The sequence below is a fragment of the Gambusia affinis genome, linkage group LG05 (assembly GCF_019740435.1).
Source record: "Gambusia affinis linkage group LG05, SWU_Gaff_1.0, whole genome shotgun sequence".
NCBI lineage: Eukaryota > Metazoa > Chordata > Actinopteri > Cyprinodontiformes > Poeciliidae > Gambusia > Gambusia affinis.
This window is the reverse complement of record NC_057872.1, coordinates 3,582,497-3,609,749: the sequence shown is the minus strand read 5'-3', so window position 1 is coordinate 3,609,749 and position 27,253 is coordinate 3,582,497. Positions and strand designations below refer to the sequence as shown.

At 41.0% G+C, this 27,253-nt stretch overlaps 1 protein-coding gene across 1 annotated transcript; it reads right to left on the bottom strand.

Annotated features, from left to right (window-relative positions):
- Positions 1–399: 399 nt before the first annotated feature.
- id4 (inhibitor of DNA binding 4) lies at positions 400–4,191 on the bottom strand. The gene is made up of 3 exons (XM_044116165.1): positions 3,398–4,191; positions 2,762–2,828; positions 400–1,785 (listed from the first exon to the last, which is right to left on the bottom strand). Exons 1-2 carry the CDS (start codon positions 3,815–3,817, stop codon positions 2,781–2,783), a joined length of 468 nt encoding a protein of 155 aa, XP_043972100.1. The 5' UTR covers positions 3,818–4,191; the 3' UTR covers positions 400–1,785; positions 2,762–2,780.
- Positions 4,192–27,253: the final 23,062 nt, after the last annotated feature.

Here is a 27,253-nt window from a genome sequence, read left to right as displayed (position 1 = left end):
ATTCCGCGACGGATTGTTTTTGCTGTTTTTCTGCAATAATGTCCGCTTTCGGTATGTGACGGTTACTTTAGGCTAACCACTGTTGGCTTAAAAAAAAATGGACGTTGAATTGTGTAAACATTCAATATTTAAGTCCTTTTAAAAGAGCATCTCTGAAACCCTTCTGCACCCTCATTCCCAGTTAGCAGAAGCGGCTGTGGGAGCTCAGTAAATGCGGTACTGGGTAAATCCTGGTGAGAAGGAACTTAAGGAAGGGTCGGAAAACAAAAAGGCTGGATTTCTGGATCCTGTAAAGCAAGTTTCAAAGATCACATTAGAGCAACATGTTGACCTAAGGACTTTACCCTGCCTTTCTCTCAGTGAACGCCAGATTATAGGACAAAAGCATGACACGACACAGTTCTTCTGGGAAATTTTAATTGTTGCGACAACTCCTCACAAGCCAGTGGTCAAGTCCAACAGTGCAGCAGACCAAAACGTACAAGTGCCCTCTTGCACTGGCAGGAGGGTGGTGAGGTAAATTCAGTGCTGAACGTCATTAAAAGTTTTTTCCTCCCCTCGTTTAAAGGCCGCCGGCAGAACAATCACTTCAGGTCAACGTAGACACGTCGCCTGTTTGTTAAAGTATTCCACCAATTTATAACCAAAAGCTTAATGATTTCCTCAAGTAAATCATTTACTGCTTAAGGAGAAACTCAAGAGACGGTGAGCTGCGGATTTTTCTTTTTTTTTTTCTTATGTTTTGTTCTCTTGGAAGTGCTCTTAGGTTTCATTTTAGCATCTGAACAGAATCAAATCAAGACAATAAAAAGATTTGAGGAGAAAAGTCGATGGAGGATGCAGGGAGGGGGAGGAATGCTGAATGGGCTTCAGTGCACATTCAGCATCTTTGTGATGAGCCTGACATGCTACATTTCAAACTATTTCAAACACTGCAAAGAGTTTAATGATATCATCATGTGGGGACATAACCGGCAGAGCATAAAACACGTTCATTCACTAAAAGTGGAAACACAATATTTACAGAACTGCAAAAAATAAAAACCAACCAAAGAAACAAACAGGAAAAAAAAACAACAGTTTTCAATAAAAAATATCTTATAATAATTACAATAATCTATTTACTCATATAAGTCCTTCCACATACCTTAATAGAACATTTGTGTCTCTGTATTTACAAGCTTAATTGTCTCGAATCAGAATTGTTCTTCTTTACAATATCAAACATGTTTAAGGTACCAGGGACTGGCGTCCCTTTTCAAAACACAAGTCATCTATTTTAAACAATAGATGTGAGGAACGTGTACAATGATTTTTTTTGTCTTCTTTTCTTTCTTTTTTTCGCAGTTTAGTAAAGCTTTGAGCAGGAGTCGCTCGGACACAATTCACAATCCGTCGCTCTGCGAATCGGTTTCTGACAAGGAAAAGAAAGAAAGAACCTCGGAGATGGGTAGTCGATGCTTTCACACGTTAAGAACTAAAAAAAAAAAAAAAAAAAAAAAAAAAAACAGCATGAAAACTAAAAAGAGAGAACTTGAAGGAGATGAGTCCATTTTGTTCCCTTTCTCAGAATCAACATTATGAAGGAAAAAGCTGATTTGAAAAAAAAAAAAAAAAAAGATTTTATTCGGGTTTATTTCCTCTCAGCGGGTGTGTGCGTGCGTGTGTGTGTTCCCCTCCCCCCCCCCCCTTCCCCCTCTTGTGACACTGTGTCTCCAGTTGGGTGTGTGAGTCCCTGGCGAAGCTTTTGCTGACTTTTGGAGCGGCTCTGCGCTGCCTGCACACCTGTGGAGGGGATGAATAGAGGCAGAGGGAAGGGAGGGTGAGCTGCACAACTCCAGACTGACTGGCGCCAACGACAAAACAGAGGCCATGCTTGATCAACAACCCAAAACAAACCAGGTCAAACAGCAACCAGGCTGGCCCGATTCAAACGCACACACACGAACACACACACACGCACGCGCGCGCATGCCCGCACACCCACTCCGGTCTTACCCAGGTGTGTGTTAAGAAATAAAAAAAAAAAAACACCTCCAAAGTTAGAACTGCGAGCTGAGATTGAGAGAAAGAGTGCGTGGAGAGAGAGAGAGAGAAAGTGTGTGTTTGTGTGACAGACAGAGAATGAAAGAGAGGGCGAGCGGAGGCTTTAACCCGCGGTTCTCCTCAGATTGCTACACCGGTGACAGTTATTGCGCAAAGCACAGCTGCCTCTGAGGCTGGAGCAAACTTCATGTTTAACAATTATTATTTTTACCTTACGTCTCCTGGCTTCACTGCTTTAAACCATTCACACACACACCCACACACACACACACGCCCACACACAGAGCCCACTAATGCTGCTGATTCATTAGGCCTCGGTTTGGATTTGTTCCTCTATTATTATTTACAGAATGTAAAACTAAACTGAACCATTTTCAGTATATTTTTTCATACACCTCCATTAAAATCTGACAGAGTATGTCGAGGCCTGGAAGGTGTGTTGTAATAACTGGTGTGTATGCAGTCTACATTTCTAGTTGTTTATATGCATTGTATGTGTATTTATTGTCTGCTTCTGTGTATAATGTGCAATATTCAACCTTTGAGTTTATGACAGATTTCCCCTTTAGGGGACAATTAAATATATTCAATTATATTCTATATTTCAAATGATTTGTATAAAACAAACTAAAATCAATTCCCTCAAAAGAAGAACAACAAACAACAAAAAAAAAAACAACAACATTTTGATCTAATATGATTTAAGTTCACTTACCAAATGTGGCATCGATGTCTCAGCGGCATAAAACTGAGTCCTCTGGTTTTTTCACTATTGATGTTCTCTGGGAAAAACAGTGAGGAGGAAAACAAAAAGAAAGAAAATGATGTAAAACAAAGAATCTCTCAGAATAAGAGTTAAAAAAATAATAATAAACAGGCCTAAACCAAGCAAAACCCCACATGATATTCAGTTGAATCTGGTATTAACCAGCTATCTGTGCTGTAATAAATTCTCCTCCAGCCTATTGAATGACAAATTGGCCCTATTGTGCGCAGTGGAGTGGACTGCAGGCTGAGGCACTTCACCAATCCCGGGATAAGGTGGGCCTCTGACACGCTGTCATTATCATGCAAATCATAAAAGCCCCGCAATCAAGTGTGCAATCTTGAGCCCACGTTTTTCTTTTTCTTTTCTTTTATTTGTTTGTGTTTTTTTTTCCCTGCTCATATTTTTAAGGCTTTCATAATCAGACGCTGTAATTATTTTTTCTCCTCTCTTCCTGTTTGTTTCTGCAGCGCTGGAAGGACAATGACATCTAACGGTATATGACGCGCTTTGTCTGAGGCTGACGGATCCCACCCCCACCACCACCACCACCTCTCCCCCTCCCCACCACGGCCCACAGCTTACCTGGTGGTGGTCGATGTTGAGCACCGTCAGCGGCGTCCTGTTGGGGTTGGAGGCTGCCGGCGGGCAGGTCCGCTGAGGCGGCTGCTTCTGCAGGGAAGGGTGCGTCTCCAGAGCCAGCTGCAGGTCCAGGATGTAGTCTATGACATGCTGGAGGATCTCCACTTTGCTCACTTTCTTGTCCTGCGGAATGGTGGGCACCAGGCGCTTCAGGCGGCTGTAGCAGTCGTTCATGTCGTACTGCAAGCAGAACAGATCCTCCTCTTCCATCCGGCACCGGGCGATGTTCAGGCTCTGCTTCGACAGATAGTGCAGGGAGAGCTGGCTGCTGCTGCCGCCGCTGGAGGAGGAGGAGGAGGAGGATGAAGACGAGAAGGAGGAGGAGGAGGAGTCCTGGGGGTGGACTGGAGTAACAGCCTTCATCTTAAGTAACCCGACGGCTCTCGCGCGGAGGCAGCGGCGATAATGAAACAATGAGAACCCGAGCAGGAGCCGCTTCTGACACGGCAGCGACGACAACGAGCAGCTGCAGAAGACCGAGCGTGAAGCGAACCCAAAAGGCGGAATTCTGGTCTGTCAACACATCCCGCGAAGCCCTACGGTTCCTCTCACTTCAGCAGGCGCGCAATGAGCGCAGTGAATAGACTTGGTTCATTTATAGAGGAGAGGGGAGGCGCCAAGGCGAGCAGGCTGACAGATCAGGGAGAGGAGCTGGTCAATCACCGGCAGCCCGCTGCCCACCGACCCGACGGCGGAGCCGAGAAAAAGGCGTGTCTCTCTCTCTCTCTCTCTCTCTCTCTCTCTCCTCTTCTATGCTCTATGCGCGCGATGCGGTGGGCTGCCTATCCGCTGGAGGTGTGTGTGTGCGCGCGTGCGCGTGCGTGCGTGTGTGTGTGTGTGTGAGACAGAGAGAGGGAGAAATAGAAAGGGAGGCAGAAAACAAACCGATCCGACGGACGAGAGAGGAGCTCGGCCGTTCCAAGAGCGCACTACAGATTATAGGATAAAGTGTAAAGAAAAGCGGAGCTTCGTGTGTCTGTCCGGAGGAATCCTGCAGCACATCGGATGCGGTCACACTTCCACACCGATGGGATTCAGATCAGCAGCTTTTTAGTGCCCGGACTTATTGATGCGTAATTACGCACAGCCACGTTCGCATTGATCACTGCGACAATGAAACACCTGCACGACCTCAGCGGCCGGGTTGGGTCAAGTTAGCAAATGTCTGTCAAGACTAAAAATTACAACAAAAAGAGTAAAATAAATGTTACATTTGCGGCTTGCTTTCGAAAAAGTTATCTCGAATTTCTTAACGGTAAAGTTTTCTGTTATCAAAGTGCCAAATTTACACCATTTTACTCAGGTATATCATTCTGATGAATGTTTTTTTTTTTTTTTTTTTTGCATGTTTGACTTGGATTCAGTATGGAGTATTCGAAAATTAAAAATTCTTGACGTTTTCGTTGACTTTATATAAAACAATTGAAAATGAAATCAAACAAAAATGAAGTCTGAAATCGTCCAACTGTGGCTCCTCCATCTCTGTTGTACCTCCAACATTCTCCTCTCTGCTCCCTCCCTCAGCCGCTCACTGACCGCATGGTGCCACGCAGCAAGCCTCATCAACCATTCACACCAAACGTTTCTTTCTATCTCCCTTCCCTTCTCTTTTCTTCCCTTTCCCATCAGGCCACAGTGCAGTAAAGATGGCACCCACCTCAGCATCCCTTTCGGGTTTTAATGGGATCCACCACATTCGCTGCTGTCATGAGTAGCGAAAGGCCTACATGGCTCTAAGCTGGAACTTTATTTTATTTATTTTTTTCAGCCTTTTCTCCTAAGTCTTCCTCTGGCTGTTGCCATTTTCTGGTTGCCATGGAAAGTCGCTGCTCTGCTCCGTCGTGTGTGTTTGTTTCAAGGAGAACTTCAGAGGAATGGGTGATGTGAATGGTTGATGGTGAGCCTTCCACCAGTAGCGTGTTGCTCAGACTGTGGAGTCGATCTGTGGCGGTGACTCTCTCAGGCCGTTTGTCTCCAAGCGATAACGGTGGTAAAACATCCGATTTCTATTAGATTCTTCTTGTGATTTTTAGAATGCTACAGCTAACAGGGTTGTTTCCTCTTTTTAGTGAACTGATTGATTCATGTGGTTAGTTTTTTTTTTCTTTTTCTAACAAAGGTAACCCCTTTGCTTCTGCTGTAGACAAAATGTTCTGTGTTAGTCAGTTAAAATTTCAGGACCATTTCAGGGTCCATGCAGCTCCATGGAGGCTCTTTGACATGTAGCCACATGTGTTTCGCTTGTTTTCTCCTTCTCTAGCTCAGGCTGTCAGCCTGGACGGAGAGCAGCGTCAGTTTCTTGACTTGTTTTCTGATTAACGTCCACCTTGTTGGTCCTTCAGTTTATAGTCCAGTTTATGTTTCAGTTTTTGTTTTTGAAGATGGATTAAATGCGCTGTGTGAAATGTTCAAAGCTTGTTTGAAAACCTAACCCTGACCCCTGACCTCTCTGCTGTCTGTTTGCTGGACTTTGTGATGCCGTTGTTTACTAAATGTTCTCTAACATACCTCACATGCCAACAGAAAAACAGATTTTTTTTTTACATCGATATATTAGTACTTTCAGGAAGTAGTCTGCATCTCGTGCACTAGGTTTTATTTGGTGTTTCAGAGTAAAAGGGGGCTGGATAGAAATACTTTTTGTTTGCGTCAAATGGTAAAAACCGTGGATCATTTCCCTAACACATCACAAGTACTTACCAAATGTGTGTGGGATAAATTTTAAAACAATGCGGGGCGACGGCGTCGTCATCTGATCACAAGCGCTTCTGTGGAGACGTCTGTTAGGATGTGGAGTCAGAGTTACCAGAGTTGGGATTGTGATGCGATGCGCCTCACTGACAGACATCTTTCATAATCTCATAATCATGATGTTTTAACCCATCACTTACGTCCAGTCTGTCTCCGATGTTTGACGCGTGTCTCACATCGACGATGTAAAAGGGAGATAAAATGCGATGCGACTGTTCAGACCGCAGGAGCCTTGAAAACAATCGCACACGAATCCGATTTAGTACCATATATGGAAGGGATGCAGATCAGCTTTTTTTTTTAGGTGAAAAGATCAGAATCAGATCAGACGGCCGTGAAAAAGTCAGATGCGGGTCGTATATGGACAGAAATAATTAGACATGGGTGACATTCCTCCGTTGTGTGAACGTAGCCACCGTCCTCATATCCTCACAGATGGAATAAAAATGGAATAGATTATCAAAACGTAACAAGAGAACAGCTGACAAGAGGGGGTTTAGTTGAGAGGAAACTTATTTGTTACATTTGGTGGCATTTTCAAGGTCGATCACAGCCAACCTTGTTGGGAGCACCTTGCTGTGACCTCTGTGTGGTACTTTGACCCTTTGTGCTCAGTAACCTTCCTATATTCTACTCCTGCTTGTTTTAGCCGAGTCCTCTGTCACTGGTGTGTAAACCATCCACAGTTTACCACAAGGAAAAATTCGGAGCTGCTCAGTACAAAGATTTTAGTTGTGCGTTTGGATTTCTTTTTTTTTTCTTTGCCCGTGTTCTGTTGCGTTGGCTCCGCTGTGCTTCCTCTCTGTTTACTTCTCTAAACAGGGTTTGTTCCGACCCCACTTCCCCAAAGGCTTACAGTCGCAGTGACATGGGACTCAGGCCTGGAAACCAGAGCCTCATTAGCTTAGCAGACAGGTGATAACCTGACAGGTGAAGCTTTCTTTGTTGTGGCTACACCGGCGGGAGGCAACAGACAGACTCTGAAACACAGCCGGCTCCTCTGAGCACACTCCCAGCCGAGAAACTCAGCCGAAGAGAAGTAAGTGTTGCACGAGGCAGAATTTCATCAGGATCCTCTTGTGGTGTGCCTTTAATGCAGCAACTATGAGCCAAGTGGAAATTGCATGATGCGCACATCTGTGTGAGAGGTTTTCCTGGGTGGTGACATTTCCACACTTTCAGGAGAGCTAGCACCTTTCAGTCTCATGTGACACCAATAACATCAGATCATGCTGGATGCTCTTTTCATGGGTTAACACCGTCCAGACAGCAGGATTAGTTGGTATTGAAATGAGAACTGAACACTTTCTGAAGGAGTTTTTGACTGAAGAGTTAACGTTGAAGTGACTGAAGTATCGTCTTGTCTCATCATTAAGTCAAAAGTGAAACCTGTGTCACTAACTGCATTTCCATCACAAATGTTTGCAAATCTTTGTCTGAATTCTGCTAATGGAAAAGAAAAAAAGAATTAGAGCGACAGGCCTCTTATACTTGTGAGCGACTCCGTTTGCAGCGTTTTGTTACTGCTGCATTTACTTTTATGAAGTGTCTGCTTAGCAGGCGCCGAGGAGGAACCGCACAAATAAAAAAAGAGTGAATTTCTGTATTCTGGCATTTAGTTTGAGGCGACCTGTCCCTGTGAAGAAGCATTATTGGATTGCTGTTGTGGTCCATCTTGCTGACTACTAACGTCTCACAGAAATGAGAAACGTCGGAGAAAACTGACGTCAAAGCGGCTGTTCCCACTGCAATCAAATCTGAGACGATTTGATGTCGGATTCAGGACCACACGTGGAAGCGGCTCAGATCTGACTGAGAAGAGTCAGATATGGCCTCATCTTCATACTTATTCTAAAAACCCTGACCTGGGAACTTGACACCTTAAAAAAACAAACAAAAAAAAAACAGATTCGGACCGGAGCTGACCGCAGTGTGGATGTAGCCAAAGCGTCAAAGTTGAAGTAGATGAATTTTCTCAACTGAGTTGATTAGATCTACCTTGTTTCAATCAGTTTTGTTCTGACAGAAATCACACACGCATGTTAAAGAAAAAGTTCTATCCTGTCTGAAAGCCTGTAGTGCAGATCTTAGGAAAATCTAAAGGAACGTCGCCGCTGTTAGCGTCTGTGCTGCATCTTTGCTTTGGGTGTTGATGACATCCAGTAGTCATGCTATACCTGATTCATATCTGACCCAGTGTCATGTCTGCCACTGACGGCTTTGTGTGGACGATTTTGCTGTACAACATAATATCTCTTCAGAAGTGAACAAACTGGTCGTCTGGTTGTGGTTTTGGTGGGAAAGAACCGTCTCTCCAGCTTCCATCAGCAGCTGATGCAGTTTAACCAACAGCCTGTAAATAATCCCCTACAGCTGGTCTGTCTGGTTTGTAATGAGTGGTGACACAGGGGTTTTTACATTTTTCATGTATATATATTTTTATCAAGGTCTGTATCAGGTGTCTGAGCGCCGTCTGAAGACAGATTTGTCCACGTTCCGTCTCAAGCGAAGCTTTCCGTTGCTCTCTCCAGGTGACACAGTTTGCACAACATGTCTTATTCCCTGATGGCCTCCAAGCTAAACACAACAGCTCTGTGTGTCATTTACACAGGTGCATTCACTGTTTACACTGCATGACCTGAGTAACCATCCACATGCTCACACACCTCCTTGCAAACGCACACACACGCGCACGCGCCCATACACACAGATGCAAGGTGAGTCACCAACAACATATGTTGACATAAATATTAAGAAAACTTAAGGCATTCATTTGAACAGAATGGAAGAAAAACCAGTGAATCCCCCCCCTCCCAGGTAGACCGTGTGCCACTCCACCTGTGGTGGTGAGTTTAGTGGCGATGATCTATTTTCATATTAAGTGCGCTAAAAGTAGGAGCTGTGTTCTGGGCCACACTCATTTAGGTCAGCAGCAGTTCAGTCAAGTCTAGAGGCATTATTCACTGCTGTCTCGTCGCACCCAATGGGAGTTTATTTTTTTTCACAAGTCCCCCAGCTGCTGCTTTCACTTCCTCGTTTCCCACCATGGTCACATCAAACGCTCCTGACCTGGCGTTTTGGATGCTCGCGCACTTCTGCTCCGTCCTGTTTGTACTAAAAACTGTGGAGAGACCTAGCCGAACAAATGTGTTGTATTGAGTGTGTGTGTGTGTGTGTGGGTGTACACTCTTTGTGCTGGAGTGTGTACAGGAGTGACAACAGGTGCAGCTTTGTTGCATCCTGTTGTACAGCTGCTGCCCTGCTTGTTGTTTCCTCTGTTAGCATCAGAAGCTAAACCTCTGGCCTGTTTCAGGTGCATCTCCAACATAGCATGCTATCAGTTATCAGTAGCAGCATCTGATTGATTTTACCGTCAGCTGAACACTCGCTACCTTTGGTGATGATGCTTTGATGGCGTACACTTGGGTTTAGACCAAAGTTTAAGAGAAGCGTAGATTTTTGATGGTAATTTTTTTCCTTTTTTATTTTTACTGAAACAGATCCAGAGTTATGTTTTAACTGGTAATAATTTAATAGTGCCTGACATCCTGTTTTTTTTTTTATGCCTGACCACATTCTAAACATTAAAATAGTCAAACACACAACGTGCTCTTAGCAGTTTATAAAGGAAGGAAATGACTGATCAGTGTCTAATTAAAGGACATTTTTCACATTTGTCTGTAGGAGGGGAGTTGATGACGCAGCTAAATATCCTACGGTACCATTTCTTCAGTTCAATCTTCCAATCTTCAAAACATGAAGGTGCAATTCTGGTTATTTTTGTCCCATTTAAAAGTTAAACTCAGCATTCCAGGCTGTTTTAGTTATTTAAAACAGCCACAAATTTGAACCACAGAAGACTGTGCATTTACTTTCACGAAAGCTGGTCAAGAAATTCCTCATAAGCATGATAGTATATTTGGGAACAGATTTATGTTGAAGTAGATAATAAGCGCTGCAGTACAAATTTATTTGTCTACAGTGTTAGCCGAAAACATTTTCATAACTTGAGCTTTCAAACAATTTAATCCAACGCCAAAAGCAGGAGCTGCTCCTTTTTGCGATTTCAAAATAAGAGCCTCAGAAGTAGACACAGGTGGGTGTCGAGCGCTGGAGGCCGACTTCCACATCCAGGATTGTGTAGTTTGTTGGATCTGATTCACCAGACAGAAGTCGCACGCTGACATCAGCTGATCAGCTCTTTGTGAGCCTTCAAAAGAATCGTGAGAAAATATATCCAAACAGGAATGTCAATATGAAAGACCTGTTTGAAGGACAGGGATACATTACTTTCTAAGAAGTGTTTGCACTAGGTTTAACTGAGACAGACTTGATGAAGGATGTCTTCTAAGAATGAGAGTGGTGGATGAGAATAAAAGGTTCATACTCTACAGCAGAAGTGTCTTTAGGATGAACAGATGATAGCAGTGGTGTCCGAGTTAATCAGGGACTTGACCTTTGACCTGCAGGGTCAGTGGGAGCTCCACAGCATTCAGCTCCTCTGTTAGCATCCTTATCTTTGGCACATCGAACCGATGTCTCAAGGAAGCATCGGATTTATCAGACGAATGGACACTTTTGTATCAATGTAGCATTTTTATAGATTTTTTAATACTCTACAAGTGATCTTCATTCTAAATTTGGTTCTTAAAACAACAACAAATAGATTCTATTTGAGTCACTAAAAAAAACCCCAAAACATATTAATCTACATCCTTTAATAAGAGAAATGTTTTCCTGTTTATTTTTCCCTGTGGAACGAAAAATTCCATCGTAGACCCTTTGGTCCCTTTTCAGTGGGAAAAGTTCCCATAGCCAGCCTCATAATCTACATGGGCTTTCTTGTCAGAATAAAAGCCCTTCCTTTCACTGCGCCCTTCCTGAAGCCTCCCACCGCAGCTTCCCCCCAAGCCCCCAGCTTCTGACCCCCCACTAAACTTCTTTTTTTTTTTTTTCTTAGAAGAATTTTAAGGAGGAATGTCTTTCAACACATTCGACCACGCGCCCCCAAAGCTCTGCCGCAAACATGTTCCCACTGATTCTCTCAAAGAATTAATTGCTCCAAATAATCTCACCATCTGGTCGCGGAGGTCCGTACTTACGAGGCTGCTTACATAGCAATGGTTAGTGCCTATTCAGATGTCTGCAGCGCTGCTGTGGTACAAAAAAAAAGAGGGAGAGAAACACTGAGAGGGAAAGTGAAGCTCGCGAGGAGGCTGAAAAGAGGAGGTGAGGACAAAGACCACCATCTGCTCCTTGTCTTTCTTGTCAGCGACCCTGGACGCCAGCGCAGGCCTGGCATCGCCATGATCCAACGGCAGACTCAGAGCTGGAATGTTTTTCACAGACAGGATGAAGAGACAGAGGAGCACGTCCAGAGGGAAACAAGGAGTCTTTCACTTTTACCTTCCACCAGAAACGCTTCGCTTGTCCACGCTAAATCCATATTTTTGCGCAAACGCTTGAAATGCAGCGGAAAACAATGTGAAAATTCCGATCGCACATAAGCTAAGAAATCGACATCTTAATACTCATATAATTGACTGAACATTTGTTAACGTCAGGGTAGCTGCGTTTTCATTAGTCATGAAGCTACAAAATAAATTTGCTACATGGAAACACGGGAATTTTGAAAAAAGACAGTTTTCGTTCATAGTTTTTGCGTTAGGATGAGGTGGTATTTGGCTGTAGTAAAATAGACATATTTTGAAAAACTGCAGTGGAAACTATTTTTTGTGTCTTAAGAGTCACATGATCAACAGCTGGTTGCTACTGGAGAAAACAACAAAGAAGGCGACAGGAAGTAATAGGATGATGGCTTGGTTTTTTTTATGCTTTGTTTTGTTTTTTGCTTTTTTAAATTTTGACAATGTGCAGCTGGCTCCATCAGAACTCTTATTATTAAGCATTGAATCCATTGCTCTTCCGTAAAATCACAGATTACAATTTCCCCTAAACGCCGCAGGGCTTGTCGCCTCAAAACGCCTGAATAAGACAGCGACCTCTCCTCTGATGGCTAATAGATGATGAGCATTGGCACCATGGCTGAACCATGAACATATGTCACGTAACAGTTTACATCCGTCGCCATCATGATTTTTAATGTCCAGTCAACCAGCTCATTCACGTGTTTTTAAAAAAAATTTGATTTCTTTTTTCATGGAAACACTGCAAATGCAAAATTGTGGTTTTTCGACATGAGCAAGAATATCAACAGAGATTTGTCCAGATTTGTAATGGAAACGCAGCTACTGTCTGGGTTGGAAGTTTTAGTCCTGTCACGTGACCCATTCCTCCAGCTCTGTGATTCATATCACTAAGTTCATGTTCTCATATTCAGGAACTAAAACCAAAAGCTAAAAAGAACTCAAAATGTTCTTACCAGAAGGCCTTCTATCTGCTGTAGTTCCATCAACAGTGTGTGGGCTGTTTTTCTCTACTTGCTCTCTGAACGTGGAGACGTCTCCACGTGTCCCTTACCAGGCAGCCTGTTCATTGTGTCCAGTCTTGATCACCAGCTTTGTTGGCTCCAGTGACACTTCTGAGAAAAAAATGCCAAGAATGTTGGGGCCAACTACTCCATTAGCATGAGAATTGAACAGGCAGATCAAGTGTATTCACCCCCACACATTTCTGTTTTCACGTTTTGCAGTTGAAGGGTCACTGCTCCATGAAGTTCATGAATTTAGAATAAACATTTTGGTTGTGACGTGCTCTCAATATAAATATTAATTTTAGCAGCGTTAGACATTTTGTTATCACTAATGCCAATTTTTTAATTTTTTTAATTTTAGTCTCTCAAAGATTGATTAATGAGAAATATTAAATGATGATCACAAGTATGCTGACACATTCAGACTTACCTTTTCTAAGGTCTTATGGTGGCAGTATGAAACTTGCATGAAACACTCAAGGCAAAACTCCAGGTATGTTTTTGATGCGGGAATAACATCGTTGCCATGTAATTTCCCAGGACGAGGAAGTCAGTAGTTTTATTTCAGTTACAAATGTGTGCAAAACTTAGTCAATATTCTGTGGACGTCGAAAAAGCACATTGCAATTTCCGTGGTTTCAGTGAATAAGAAACGCAACTTATTCGGATCTTAATAAGTTTGTTCACCTGACAATCAATGAAAACATGCCGCACCATCATCCTCCTGCTACTTCCTGTCGTCTTCTTCTTTGTGGTTTTGCACCAGTTGCAACATCTGGTTCTTGATCATGTGACTCATGTGATGATAAAAAGCTGTTTCCATTGAAGTTTTGCAAAAATAAATGGCCAAAAATATCCCCTCATTCTAAAAGCAAAACTTTTTTTTTTGTCAAAAAACAATTTTTAAAAAAAATTGGTATTTTTCCAGTAGGCAAATTTACTTTCCGAATATCAAATCGTGGAATTATGTGGTAATTGGTGACGCAGCTCATGATTCAATACAACTGACTTTGGCTCTTCTGTTGTTCTGTATGAAGGCATCTGTAAAAGACAGTTCAGGGTTGAAGTTTGACTTGTCTTTTAAGGGAATGTTGGTCGTTTAGAAACTTGTTTACTAACTGCACATTGGGTGAAAATCATTTGAAATGGCATGCTCCTCAAAGGCTGATGGGAATGTTTTGTTAGGAATTTTGAACTTGTGACTCCAAGTGAAAAGAAAAGTTAATGATTGCAAAAACAAAGAAATGGTAATGAGGACTGTAATCCTAATAAAAGTTCAGCTGAAGGACATAAATTCCAGTCAAAGCAAGTCAATCATTAATTGCAAACCATAGAATCTATTGGAAAAATTGACCAAACTCTTTTACACACCTGACATATTTCACATGTTTCCTGCCAACTGCAGCGCTTCTCGTCTTATGGATTGAATGCACGGTGGGACTTGTGATATATTTTAAATTGTGAATTTTTAAGTAAGCCTAATTTAGGATCTAATCAAATGATGCGTATATCTTTTTGTTTTTAAAATCAAAGTGGTCCTGTGTTTGTGCCGCAGACAGTCCACACAGGTAGTGAGTAGAACCTCCACACAAAATCACTCGGGAATCTCAGGAAATTTTCTTCTTGGAAGCGCAGAGAAAACGACCAGCCTGATCTCCAGTCTGGTCTTATTTGGAAGGTATCGAACAGCTGAATCCTATCTGAATGAATAGATGTGGCCTCAGAGAGGCTCATTCTCTAAAGCACAACACAGAGTATAAAGGTATGCAGCAGTGCTGGGCTGGTTCACCGAGCCGTGCGGGGAGAGGAGCCAGCACAGATGGTTAGGTACCAAAGACTGTGGACTTTTTCTCATGCTTTTAAATGGGATTGCTCTCTTTCTAAGCTAATATTTAGCTCCTTCAAATGCTAATGGAGAGGCTTCTCTCTCCAAGGTTAGCATAACAACTATGGGAAAACCTTTAGATCCCAGACATTTGTTTCCCAGATGAAAGAGGCTGCACATCGAGAGAGATAGAGGGGGGAAGAGAGAGAGAACAAGAGAGAGAGAGAGGATGAGAGAGAGAGAGAGAGAGAGAGAATGAGAGAGAGAGAGAGAGAGAGAGCAAGAGAGAGAATGGGAGCACCAGGCCCCTCAGCACCATTTCCTCAACAGAGCCCAGTCTATTTCAAGTTACATGCACTATTTCTGCTTCTATTTAACACTTACTGTCCCCTCAACACTCATTTTCCCCTCTGATGAGTTTGAGAAGAAACTGTTGTCATGCTTTTTGTGTGAATTGTGTGTGTGTGTGTGCGTGTGTGTATTTTGTTTGGAAATTGGATACAGTAGGATAATAAATAAATTGTGGGAGAGTAGATAACTAAATTACTTGTATGGATAAATAAGCCTGTATATATTTCTGTCAATTAATATTTGGATATGAAGAAAAAAAACAGAAAGAAGCAAAGTGCCTGATTCTGTGTATGTTTTGTGATATGAGCACAGATTATTTATTTCCAAAACCTCTCAAAAACATCCAAAGACGTCAACAATGTTCTGCAGGACTTTTTTTTTTTTTTAATTTATTTTTGCTTTATTTTTATTTCAGATTCACGCTCTTGCGATGCTGCTCTATTTTTTTTAAAACTTCATCTGACCCATTGTGATGGAGGGAAAAATTATTTATATCACCATGGAGACCACCATGAAAGGGATAACATCTTTGAAAGGCAACAGAAAGAAAAGCAACGCTGCTTTGGTTTTGATCAGAGCTCTTAAACTTTTCGACGTTTGCTTGTTTTGAGGCTGAGGAGAATTTTCTTTTTTGTTCGTGGGAGTTTGTGATTAACGAGACAGATGCGCAGCGTTATTAAATATATATCAAAAGACAGAAATGCAAGAAGGCCCAGAAAATGATCCTCAGTAAGTCGCAGCATTTCCCCTCGTGAACTGTTTCAGAGGCAAACAACTTAGATTATACTTCAAATCCATAATAAAACACACTTTTCCCTGCATCTCCACAATGCATTATTCACTTTCAGTTGCCAAGAGGGGACTCTAGAGGATAGTTAAGAAGACTCTACAATATTTATATAGCATGCTAAAGTGCTACCGACACACACACACACACTCACACACCATACCCCACCGAGCCGTGGAGGTTCCTGCCAAGGATTTGCAACAAATACACAGAGAGGTTCAAACCTCCCTGACAATGTTTGCGTGTTTATTCTGCCTGTGCGAGTAATAAAGGAACATGTTCTGTGTTTGAAATGATTCCTACTCACATCACACTGTCTGCTCCGCTCCAGTTTTGGCCCACATACTCATGTTTGTCTGTTTGTCTGTTTTGCGATCCAGGCCAGCCACGACTTCCTTCACCAGGGATTTGTGCAGCAGGCGCACTCTAAGCAGAGATGTATTGGAAAACTCGAAGCAGATCCTCAGAGATGCTCAGAATGTTTTTCCTACACAGGATAGGAATGTGGTCGAACACTTTATTAAAGAGCACTGAAATAGTTTGGCAAACCTTTATTATTAAGAGAGTAAATTAAAATTCAGGATTCCCCCCCCTTCACCCCCCATTCTGTTCTGCACTGTAAATTTTAAGAAGTTGCTTATACTCACACAGCCAATAATTATCTGACATCTATTGGGACATATCATAGAAATACAGAAGCTGAAATGTGAGAGTGCTGTGAAGGCAGAACGTCTTCCTGTCACAGCTGAACTCTGTCAATTCCCAATACAGAAGCACTATTTAGAGTGGAACCAAATCAATTCTTTAAAGGGGCAGTATAAAGTAAAATTGACTTTTTTGCTTTACATAATGTTAAAATGTCATTCCCTCATAGAAAAACATACCTGGAGCGTTGCTTTGGTGTTTTGCTCAACCATTCAGCTGAGCAAAACACCTGGGTGGACGTAGAGCCGCCTTCAAGATGAGCTGTATTTTCTGAGCTCCCAAGTCACAAAACAGGCAGAAGCTCCTGTCACAGCTCTCCCACTCGGCTCCTTCAGACTAGCCAGCAGAAATTAGCAAACACCTGGTGAAACTGCGACTCAGGAAAATGTAATAAGATTGATTGAGTGCAGGACCCTTTGAAACATTGACTGATGCACATTAGATGGTATAAAGGTATAATGAAACTGCTGATTCGCAGTTTCATTATACAAGCTACTTCTCAGTCCGGCGTTGTTAAAGGGTTAACTTGATGACTTCCTGAAGGCGGAGCTTCAGGAAGAACAGGAGCTTTTAAAGAGAGGCCCAATTTAAAGGCTTTACATTACAAAATCAAATTTCTTTTCATTCATATTTGATATATATGTAGCATTTTTATAACAAGTACAGTCAGCATAGTCACTTGACTCGTTCTGAGGCTGAGGAGGAACGACACCTCCTCGCCTCTCCTCTCTTCCTGTCCAGACTAGCACACAGGGCAACACAAAGTTGAGATTTTTCTCCCAAAATCTCAACTTTATTTTCTTTTTTAATCAGACACAGCCAACTTCATTCCTTTATACCATCTAATGTGCATCAATGAATGTTTCAAAGGGCCCTGCGCTCGATCAATCTTATTACATTTTCCTGACAGCAGTGACCACAACGTTTTGAAATGAAGTGTGAGAGTTTGGGCAATTTGGAAGTAACTGGGGTATTAGAAAATCCACCAGGCTTCACAGTCAGAAGCAACAAAAGGATAAAAGCAGCTGTGGGCTGGAATGACGCCTGGCTGAAGGTCTGTGTGGCTATTTTAACACCAGTGTTGAGCTGAAAGCGAAGCTTCGGGCCCAGACCTCCACAAGAAAGAGATCTGGAGATTTTGTCCTAAATTTAGCAGCGACATGAAGGAGAGCACCCAAAAGGAAAGAATCCTACCTCCATCTGCTGTCAGGGTTGGGGAGGGGATAATGCAATCCTTTGGCTTTTGTCCACCTTTCCTGTCAGGCAGATGATCAGTCAGACTGAATTCACTTTGACTGACTGATGAAAAACTGACATTTTCCCCTCTTTGTGCCCTGCCACGGTATTTCAGGGAATACAAGCCGCCTTCATGTTCCAGGACCGCGTTGTTATCCAATAATGGTGCTTGGAAACGGTATCGTCATTGATTGATGTAAACCTGACTAAAATAAAAATCAGACTGGCACATGGCATCAGAGAAGAAAGCATTTGAGTTTGAAATAATTATGTAAAATGATCTTATTTATAGTTTTATGTATCTGTACAAACAGACAACATATAATTAACATTTTTAACTATGTATTATAATTAACACAAGGGAAGGGCTAATATACATCGATCTCTACAGTCTGTCAACTCCTCAGGTTGTGTGGTTTTTCTTTGAGTATTTTATAAAAAGGGAAGTGCAACCATTCATCTCCAAATAGCATCTGTTAATAGGGCAAAGAGAACAGGATTTTCTATTATCATTATTATTATTATTATTATTATTATTATTATTATTATTATTATTATTATTATTATTATTATTTCTTTTTTTTTAATCGGAAAAGTCTGTCCATTTTCAGATTTTTTCGGTCAATTATCTATAAATGTTACAAACATCCTCTGACTTTTATTTATTAAATTATTAATTAATTTATTTACTTCAAACTGACAAAAGTAAAATCAAGAAAGAAGAAAAAGAAAATAAAAGTTTAAACAAGTTAGCAGACCCAGGTGACATGCAATTTTTCAATTAAATGTCAAAACACCAAAAAGTCTATCAGTCAATTATTTCCACCTGAGATGATTTTTAAATCTTACATCCTCATCTTTAGATGTACAATCATTTAAACACTTTTTATATCATCAATAGCTGTTATGGACTTTAAAACACTCATCTTATAGAACATATTTCCCAATAAGCTCCTTTCTAAACAGTTTTTTGAGCTGTTTGTATTTGTACTTTTTTTTTCAACTCATCCCATTCCATAAATCTACTCCTCACACCGATAAACAAAAACTGTTTTTGTTGTTCTAACACTTTGTTTTTTAAAATGTTCTTCTCCTCTTAAATTATAACCCCCCCTGTCCGTCACAAAATATTTTTTGTATATTGTGTGGAAGTTGATAATGTCTTACTTTAAAGAATGAATTGTAGAGTTTTAAGGGATTATAAGAGAGTTTTATTTAGGAATGCACAACATATCTGCACTAACATCGGTATCGGAGATATTAGTAAATTTATAACGTATCAGTAGAAGTCCGATAAATAAACTGGGGTAATACTAACAACTGATAATTCAATCCATCTTGTTGCTCTTTGTCTCTGTGGGAGGATGTGGGAAGAGGTTGGTCATGTAGTGTTTGTTTAGTCATGCGACACTGATAGTGAAACAGCAAAGGATTGTGGGGAGTTTAACTGAAGAAGAGAATCAGTGGGAAAGTCAGAGGTGTCATTTTGTAAAATATATTTAATATATACAATATTAGTAAATGTTCTTTATCAGCCAGAAACGGCTGATAAGAGAGAAATAGCTGCAGGTTTATGACTAGAAGATCAGGATTTAATCTTCTCCCTGCTTTTGTTTTGCAGCAGAAATGACAGAACACAAACAAAGCGACGCATAATCCCTCTGAAAATTAGTCCGTTTGCACCTTCCCATGTTTAAAAGAAACAAATAAGTCTAGAAAACAAAAAAGGAAAACGTAAAGTTAAAAATAAGCCTGAATATTATGACCAGCGCTGTGCAGATCTTCTGAACAGAAGGTATGAGTTGCCAAGCCCAGACTGAGAGCCTTGATAGTTTGTAGTCAGGGACACTATTGTTGTTATTTCAGCATATTTGAGGTCATGGCATTCAAGGAGCTGTCTGCTCTTTACTCAATGAATAAGAGAGTGGGACAGCAGCCGAAATAGTATGAGCTATTGTGTGTGTGCGCGTGCACATGAGTGTGTGTAGGTCAGTGATGGAGACAGAAAGCTAGCAGACAGGAACAGAGAGAGAGAGAGATAGCGCTCTTTGTGCTGATGTGTTCGGTGACCTTGCACTCTCAGTGATGGGCTTCTATCTCCACTCACACAATAGAGCAGCAAAATAGAATTCTTAGATACATCAGCAGACGGCGGAGCCAGAAAGTGGATTTCACTGATGCAGTGGGCCCAACACCAAGGCACCGCGCCAGCAGAGTGTGTGTTGGCTGGCTTCTACCGTAGGTGTGTGCAGTCCAATAGTAGAAACAGCAGAAGCAGAGAAAAAGGAATGCCATCTATCACAAAGGCTGAGAGGCCTTGGCAGAGCCCAGAGGGCGCTTATTATTTTGCCCACAGTGTGTGGGTGAAGTGCAAAACGCAGCATGGTGAGGCAGCACATGCATGTAGAGCCAAGGTGTTGTGCTGAATGTAAGGTGCTAATTACTTTCCATATCTAATGCAATTATATGGCCATTGTAGCTTTTTGCAAAACCATCAGTAGCAGGTCGACTGCTAACGTGATTAAGCTGAGCTCATTTTTCATCCCTAACCCAAAATAATCAACAGATCAATAAATATTTTTTATTTGACAAACTGTTTTAAAGTGGCAGTATTGTGTGTTTTCCAGGCATATAGTTCCATTATATAACATAATCAAGAAGTTATTTTACTTTCAGTTGTTATGAAAATGCTACATATACAAAATATGTCTTAAAAGAAATTTGACTTCATAATGTATTGCTTTGAATTTAGCCTCTGTTTCTTTAAAAGCTCCTGTTCTTCCTGAAACTCCGCCTTCAGGAAGTCATCATAAGAAGGCTCCTCTGTGAATCCTTTAACGTTTTTACCAGCGTCGACCTGAGATTAATTTGATTAATGAGCTCAGCTAATAGCTGCTGACTAGTCTGAAGGAGCTGAGCGGGAGAGTCGAAGGAGCTTCATCCTTGAAGGCAGAGCTAGGTCCACCCAGCTGAATGGTTGCCATGGGCAACTAAAGGACTTTTCAAGCATGCATGAAAGAATCAAGGCAACACTCCAAGTATGTTTTGGATGGGAAAGTAATATTAAAACATCATGTAAATCTCAAAAAGTTGATATTATATAATATTACCACTTTGACTAGATTCTCGGCAGTGTTTTTTAGTGAGTGCATCTGACAAACTGAATAAATATTAGATGAGGAGAAATGTTTGAAACGCTGCATATGTTCATATTTTTAACTCAGCAGTGATTCAGACTCTCCACATTGTTAGAGCTCTACATTCAAAATGGTAATGGGTTGATATGGAAGAGAAAACAGTTTACTTTGCACAAATTTCACCTTTTACCTGTTGGGAAGAGGCAGTCTCTTATATCCAAGAAAACACTCCTTGGCTGCTGTGTTAGGTATTCATTTTCAACATCTTGTTAAGATAAATAGGGAATCAGCCTATCACATTGCAACAACACAACACATGTAGTCATGGCGACATGATGAAGATGAGTTGGTGATGTTCACACTCACCAGAATCAATATCAAAGATCATTTTAGTGACGTTGAATGTTGCATGTTTTGTTGATCCCAAACAGGCTGGACTGAGTATTTCACTACTGAGCTACTAGAACTTTCATTTTCTTAGGAATAGTGCAATAAAAGAGAAAACATCCAGGGAGTGACAGCTGAAAACACTGTTCAATAAATTAATTGAAAAAAATATTGGATGTACCAAAGTTACCGGACCCAATTAGTCCTGTTTACTATTAAATTAGAAATAAAGATCAAAGTGTGGCTATTAAAAAGAAATACTTTGTGCTGTACCCTAGATACACCCGATGTAAGAGTAATTTAATTCATCAGTAAACAAAGTCTCAATTTGGTTACATTTGTACCGGTTTCAAATTGCAGTGACGGCATAAAATCATCCCTGAGGCCCCAAATTGCCCAGGGGCCACACTTTGGGCACCCCTGGTCTACACAAAGGAATGCATGGTTAATAATATTGGTACTGTGCAAAATAAAATAACATTCACTCAGAAAGTTTTCCACTCCAATGACAAACAACCAGTGAAGAGTTGTGCACGTCTGATTGGTCCACTGTGTGTTCTCAAAATATCTAACATGAAGTTTACCTACATCATATGAAACAAAAAAACCTCATAAAAAACAAAACACCAATTACACGACCACAGCTTCCTGAAACAGAGGGGCAACGATGGGCAGTCTAAGATCAGTTGTGCAAAGCTGAAGTGTAAATTATGTGATAAGCTAGTTAATGCTAGCTGTAGCATTGAATAATAGCTGTAGCATTGAATACCAGTGCTGTGTTTGACCAGTTTGCTCAGTGACTCTTATGTCATAACGTATTCACTCTGTTTATGTTTTCCAAATCCAAATAGTCTTTATGACAGCCTAGTGGAAGTGATGTCTAGCATCCTTATTAGCACACTTGTGCATTAAAAAGTAACTTTACTCTGCACTACCAAGAATTCTTACAAAGAATTCTTGGTAGTGCAAATATCTTTGTTCACTTGAAATAAGACAGAACTAACTTAAAAGTAACTTTTCAGCAAGATATAAGAGCTTGGTGTAAGTAAATAATTTCTTAATATTGCTTCAAAAAAATACCTATTCCATTGGCTGATTATTTCATTTATAACAAGACATTTTTTCCATGTTATAAGTGAAATGATCTGCCAATGGAACAAGTACGTTTTCCACAAATATTAAGGAGTTATTGACTTAAAACAACCTCTAATATCTGAAACGTTACCTGCACATTAGTTTTGTCACATTTCAAGTAAACTAAGACATTTGCCCTAGAAACTGGACAAAAATACTTTGTAATATTTTGTGTTTTTGCAATGTAGAGAGCTTCTTTCTCAGTCATGGAATGAGTGGAGTTGGTGATGTACATTTTTAGACTGACAGGTGCTTTAACTGGACCATTTCATCTGCCGATGTATTGAGGATATCTATAAATATAAATTCAGAGGGAGAGTATGCTTATGAACAGAATGCACTGCAGTGTTTTTATCACTTTGTGATTGTGGATCACCCTGTTATTCCTTCTGTGTGTTCTCTCTTTCCCCCTGTCATCTGTCCATTTAGCAGGGATGCGATAAGACATCTTTGGCTACTCCCACTCTGGGTACATCTTGATACAAGGCAGGCTCCCTGGGGCATAAACCCCAAGGTCTTTGTATACCTCACCTTGCGCAGATCAATCTCCTGGGCAGTTTCCCAGAAGGAACACAAAGCATTACAGCAGAGGCTCCACTATCCCCAGGCAGCAGAGAGAGAAAAAAACTGCAAAGACAAGAAGAGAATGACAAGGAAGGAGAGAAGGGACGTGGTAAATAGGTGGGGGTTTGGGATTTAGTCTTTTCTTCCAGGACGAGAACCTATCTCTGGGAAAAAGGGGGGAAGCCAGGCTCTCTTGGAGGAGGAGGATAAGGTTTGATCCCTTCATTTTCCCCTCCTCCTCCTTTTGCCTCTCTTACCACTTCTCCCCTTCCTCCCTCCCTCCCTCCCTCCTTATCTCTGCTTCTTCCATCTTTTGTGTCCTCCTCTCGCTCAGTGTAATCCAACGTGACACAGTTACAGATGGTCTATCAATGCCACATCCCATCAGAGCCACCTTGAGGGGCCTGCTGGGGGCCAGTGGGGGCTCGTCCAGAACCCTGCCTGTCTTCCCTGTGTGCATGTATGGGGCTTGGTATTCATTACGCATGTCTGTCCACCTCCTGCTAGTCTTCCTTTGCACCTAGAAAACAGCTTAGGCGATGAAGAAGGCATGGATAGTTGACTAAAGCAGAATAAATGTGAGTTTGATATGCAGTTGGGGTAAAAGGCTCATTGTTGCAGTGTTGTTTCTTGACAGATATTTTATGGTATAAAAAAAAAACAAAAACAAAAACAAAACAATCTAATGCTGCAAAGGATGGATGATTAAAAGGAAGCTCCTCTGTGCTACCTCATCATGATAATGGCTTTCCCAGTCTATTCTTGTGGCTATTTTGTTACATAATCTCACTCAGAAATTTTCATCTCATACCTGAAAAGATAGTTGGGTTTAACTGATCCTGACAGTTAAAAAAACAAAAAAAAACATAAAAAACCCGCAACAGTCTTTTCCGATGCTAATCAAGTAATGAACATGAAACTTTCACCAGGTGAAGCAGATATTAAAAGAGTTTAGACATAAGATGTTTTTGTAGATTTTTACTTTTAAGAAAGTAATAAAATATAATATTCTGTCAATGTGTAATGAAGTGTATTGATTCAGTAGAGTGATATATAATAAATATAATATATCGTCATCTTTTTTTCCCTTTTTTTTTTTTTTGCCAAAATAACTTTTGGCAAATTATTACTTTATTTTTTGAAGGAAACAATATAATTTTTATATATAGACTTTGCTTGTTTTGTATTTAAGATGTATTGTTATAAATGGTTGATTGATGTTTAGTTGGTCATGGTGTAGAGAATCGACTTTAGAGAGAAAGAGTAGACTATATAAGAGTATTTTTCTTCAAACTACTCTTTTCAAAACTTTTCTTTATGCCAACATGAGACCTGTTCATGAAATTACTAAATTGCTAATGAATAAAATAACAAATAAAATGTATTAGTGAGCTAATTTACAACAGAGTGGTGGAAAACCCTAACTGGTTTATGATCAGTCTTAAGACCCCGGTAAGATGATACAATCAACCACAACAAGCAGTTTTCACAAACATCTCACCACTCAACCCTTAGTAAGCCAGTGGAACAGAACAGGTGAAGCACATACCACAATTTACATCTCACACCATCTTAGTCTACCTCAGAGCTTCTCAATTCCAGTCCTCAGGCCGCCCTGCTCTGCATGTTTTAGATGTACCTCTACTCCAGAACAGCTGATCCAAATGATTGCATGACCATCAAGTGCTGCAGAAGCCTGTTAATCACCCACATATTCAATCCAGGTGTGTGGCAGAAGGGAAACACCTAAAGCATGCAGGGGAGGGGGGCCTGAGGACCGGAATTGAGAAACACTGGTCTACCTCAACATTGCCACATTTCGAGCAGAAAACTAAAGGATGTCTCGCTAATTGTTATACAGCTGCAACAGCCACAATGTGCCGAGTAATACACCATTGGACGTTGAGCTTTGCTCAACTCTTTATCAGAAGGATTCATATGTAAAATTTTATTTGCCTTGTTCTCAATGACAAAATTGAATCTGAAAGTAAAACTTTCCAGCTACAACTCTAGTTGGTACTGAATTTAGTTTTTAACAGAGAAGCTTAAAGTGTTTACAGCTCATGATAAACATTGACAATCTATAAACTGAGTGGGAATAATCAAACCAGATCATTCAGGATGGTGTAAACACAATTTTTTGGCTCTAGAGGCCTTTATTTCAAAGTGCTTGAACAGGGAAGTAGAGCAATGAGAGAGAGGAAGGACATGTGGTAAAGGTCACTGGGCCGGGAATCGAACCTCTGGCAACTGCATCGAAGACTAAGGCCTCCTTATGTGGGTTGTGCTCAACCCCTGTACCACTACAGCACCCTGTAAATACAGGTTTTGGTTAAATTAATAAGTTGTCATCATTTTTGCATCCTTTTAAATGCATGTGTAAGGCTTACATTTGACTCATTGTCCCATTTAACTACTAACAAATAAATTCATTTAGTAGAAACTTTGGAAGAAAGCCGTCACTAACTGTGACATAAAGCCATGGATGTCTCTAGAGCTTGGACTGTGGGTGTGTGAGGAAGGACAGAAAGGGACAACAGAACTGGACAGTCAACACTGAAGTCCATCACAACAGCTGTGTCTCACGGTGCTTTGTTCTGACAGAGTTAAATATCATCGGACCATCTTGTCTGTGGTTGAGCAAACTCTGGTGCCTTTTAGCAGGTGCTGCTCACTTTTTGCTACTTTATCACCTCTGGAGGTGTGTGAAACCACAACTGAGCATCAGAGAGTAATCTAGATCAAAAACGTCTTCATAAAACCTGTGGTTTGTGGTTCTCATGCTGCTTAGACAGACTTTGACATATCTGCCATCCACACATGGCTTACTCTATCAGTCTTCTGTGTTTGCCCCAAATAAAAACTGCAGTTCAACACATGATTTTTGTTGTTGGTGTCCCTTTCATTGTCCACTGTCACTACGTCTGTTTTCTGCTTTCTCTTCACCATCCCTCCACCTGCGACTCGTCTCCACCTGAATAGTACCACCTTGATGCTGATTTGCACAAGCAGCATCAAACTCCTCCCTGTGTCTGCCCTTGCCTCCAACTCAGTTGATCACACCAACTTCCATCTACCTGCCTTAGAATTTACCAAATGACGTAAAATCATTTTCCTCCTAATTTAAAGAAAACGCAGAAAATGCCGCAAAATCTCAGAAATGATCTATGCTGTACAGTAGTATAGTTCAAAGAATCTCTTGAAAATTGGACGCACCAATCCGATATTAATAACTGTATTGGTTCTAATATTAAAAATAATGTAGATATATAGAGTATCAGTGACAATATACCTGATCTATTCAGTATAATTCTATCATTTGTGGTCTGAGTGATGTCATGCTTTGTTCTTTACTTTAAATTACATTTAGATTATTGATTTAGAATTCCTGAACCATCTGAAAGCTTTGTTGCAGTTTATTTTTACACGTTTGATCAAGGCTGTTTTTGTGAGTTTCAGTTTCTTTATCATTTATTTTCCATTGTCTGTTTTACAACTAATTGTTCAGACTGAACTGATTACAGTTGGGTTGTTTTTTTTATAAGTTTTCCAAGCTTGTGAAACTATTTGTGTATTGAAGTGTGCTGGTGCAGAATTTTTAAATCCATTCATGTCTGTATTGGATCAGTATCGACCGATACTAAACCTTAGATACTTGTATCATATCGGAAGTGAACAAAAAAAAAAGTCCATCAGTGCAGTGACGCATTAAAGACATTTTACAAATGCCTTTCAGGTCCAGAATGTAATTTGAACTTGATACAAAGATTTTAAAAAAACAAACTGTCATAGAAGATTATGTTTCCAACAAATGCAAAGTGAGTGGAGTGTACTGACGAGTGAGAAAAGAGTCATAAAGAAAGAATTGTGTAGAATTGACACAATCACATGAACTTTTCATAAAGTGTATCTCTGTAACTGCACATCTCCGTGCTTGTGTGTTGCAGGGAGCCGTGGGGTGTTGTCTGCCACTCCGGGCCCCTCTTGTCGACTGCCGGCGTGTCCCAGAATCCTATTAGGAGCAAGTCACACTTGGGTGGCGCATTCATCATGGACCCTGCACATTCAGATTGCTGTTATGAATATAATTAGAGAAGAGCGCAGAGGAGATGTTCGGGGCACTCGCACAAACTACACTTTCATATGTGGCTGCACAAACACACATGTCTGAGTTCACACAAATGTGGCTTTTTTTTGCTATATTGTGCATTCACGATCTTCGACTGCTCTGTGTAAATGACACATGAGGCTGTGCATTCTCAGACGACTCGATTCGATCTCTGTTTCTAACAGGTGAAACATGAAAATACAAAGAGAAAAGACTGCTAACACACACACACACACACACACACACACACACACACGCGCACTCAAACCTCTGGCGATGTCAGACACTTAATTTTCACCTCGGTGCGCCTTGCTTCATCTCTGCTTGTGGAGGCTGGCCTGCTCACTCGGGATGATGCAGAGCTCTGGTTCTGGTTCTGGT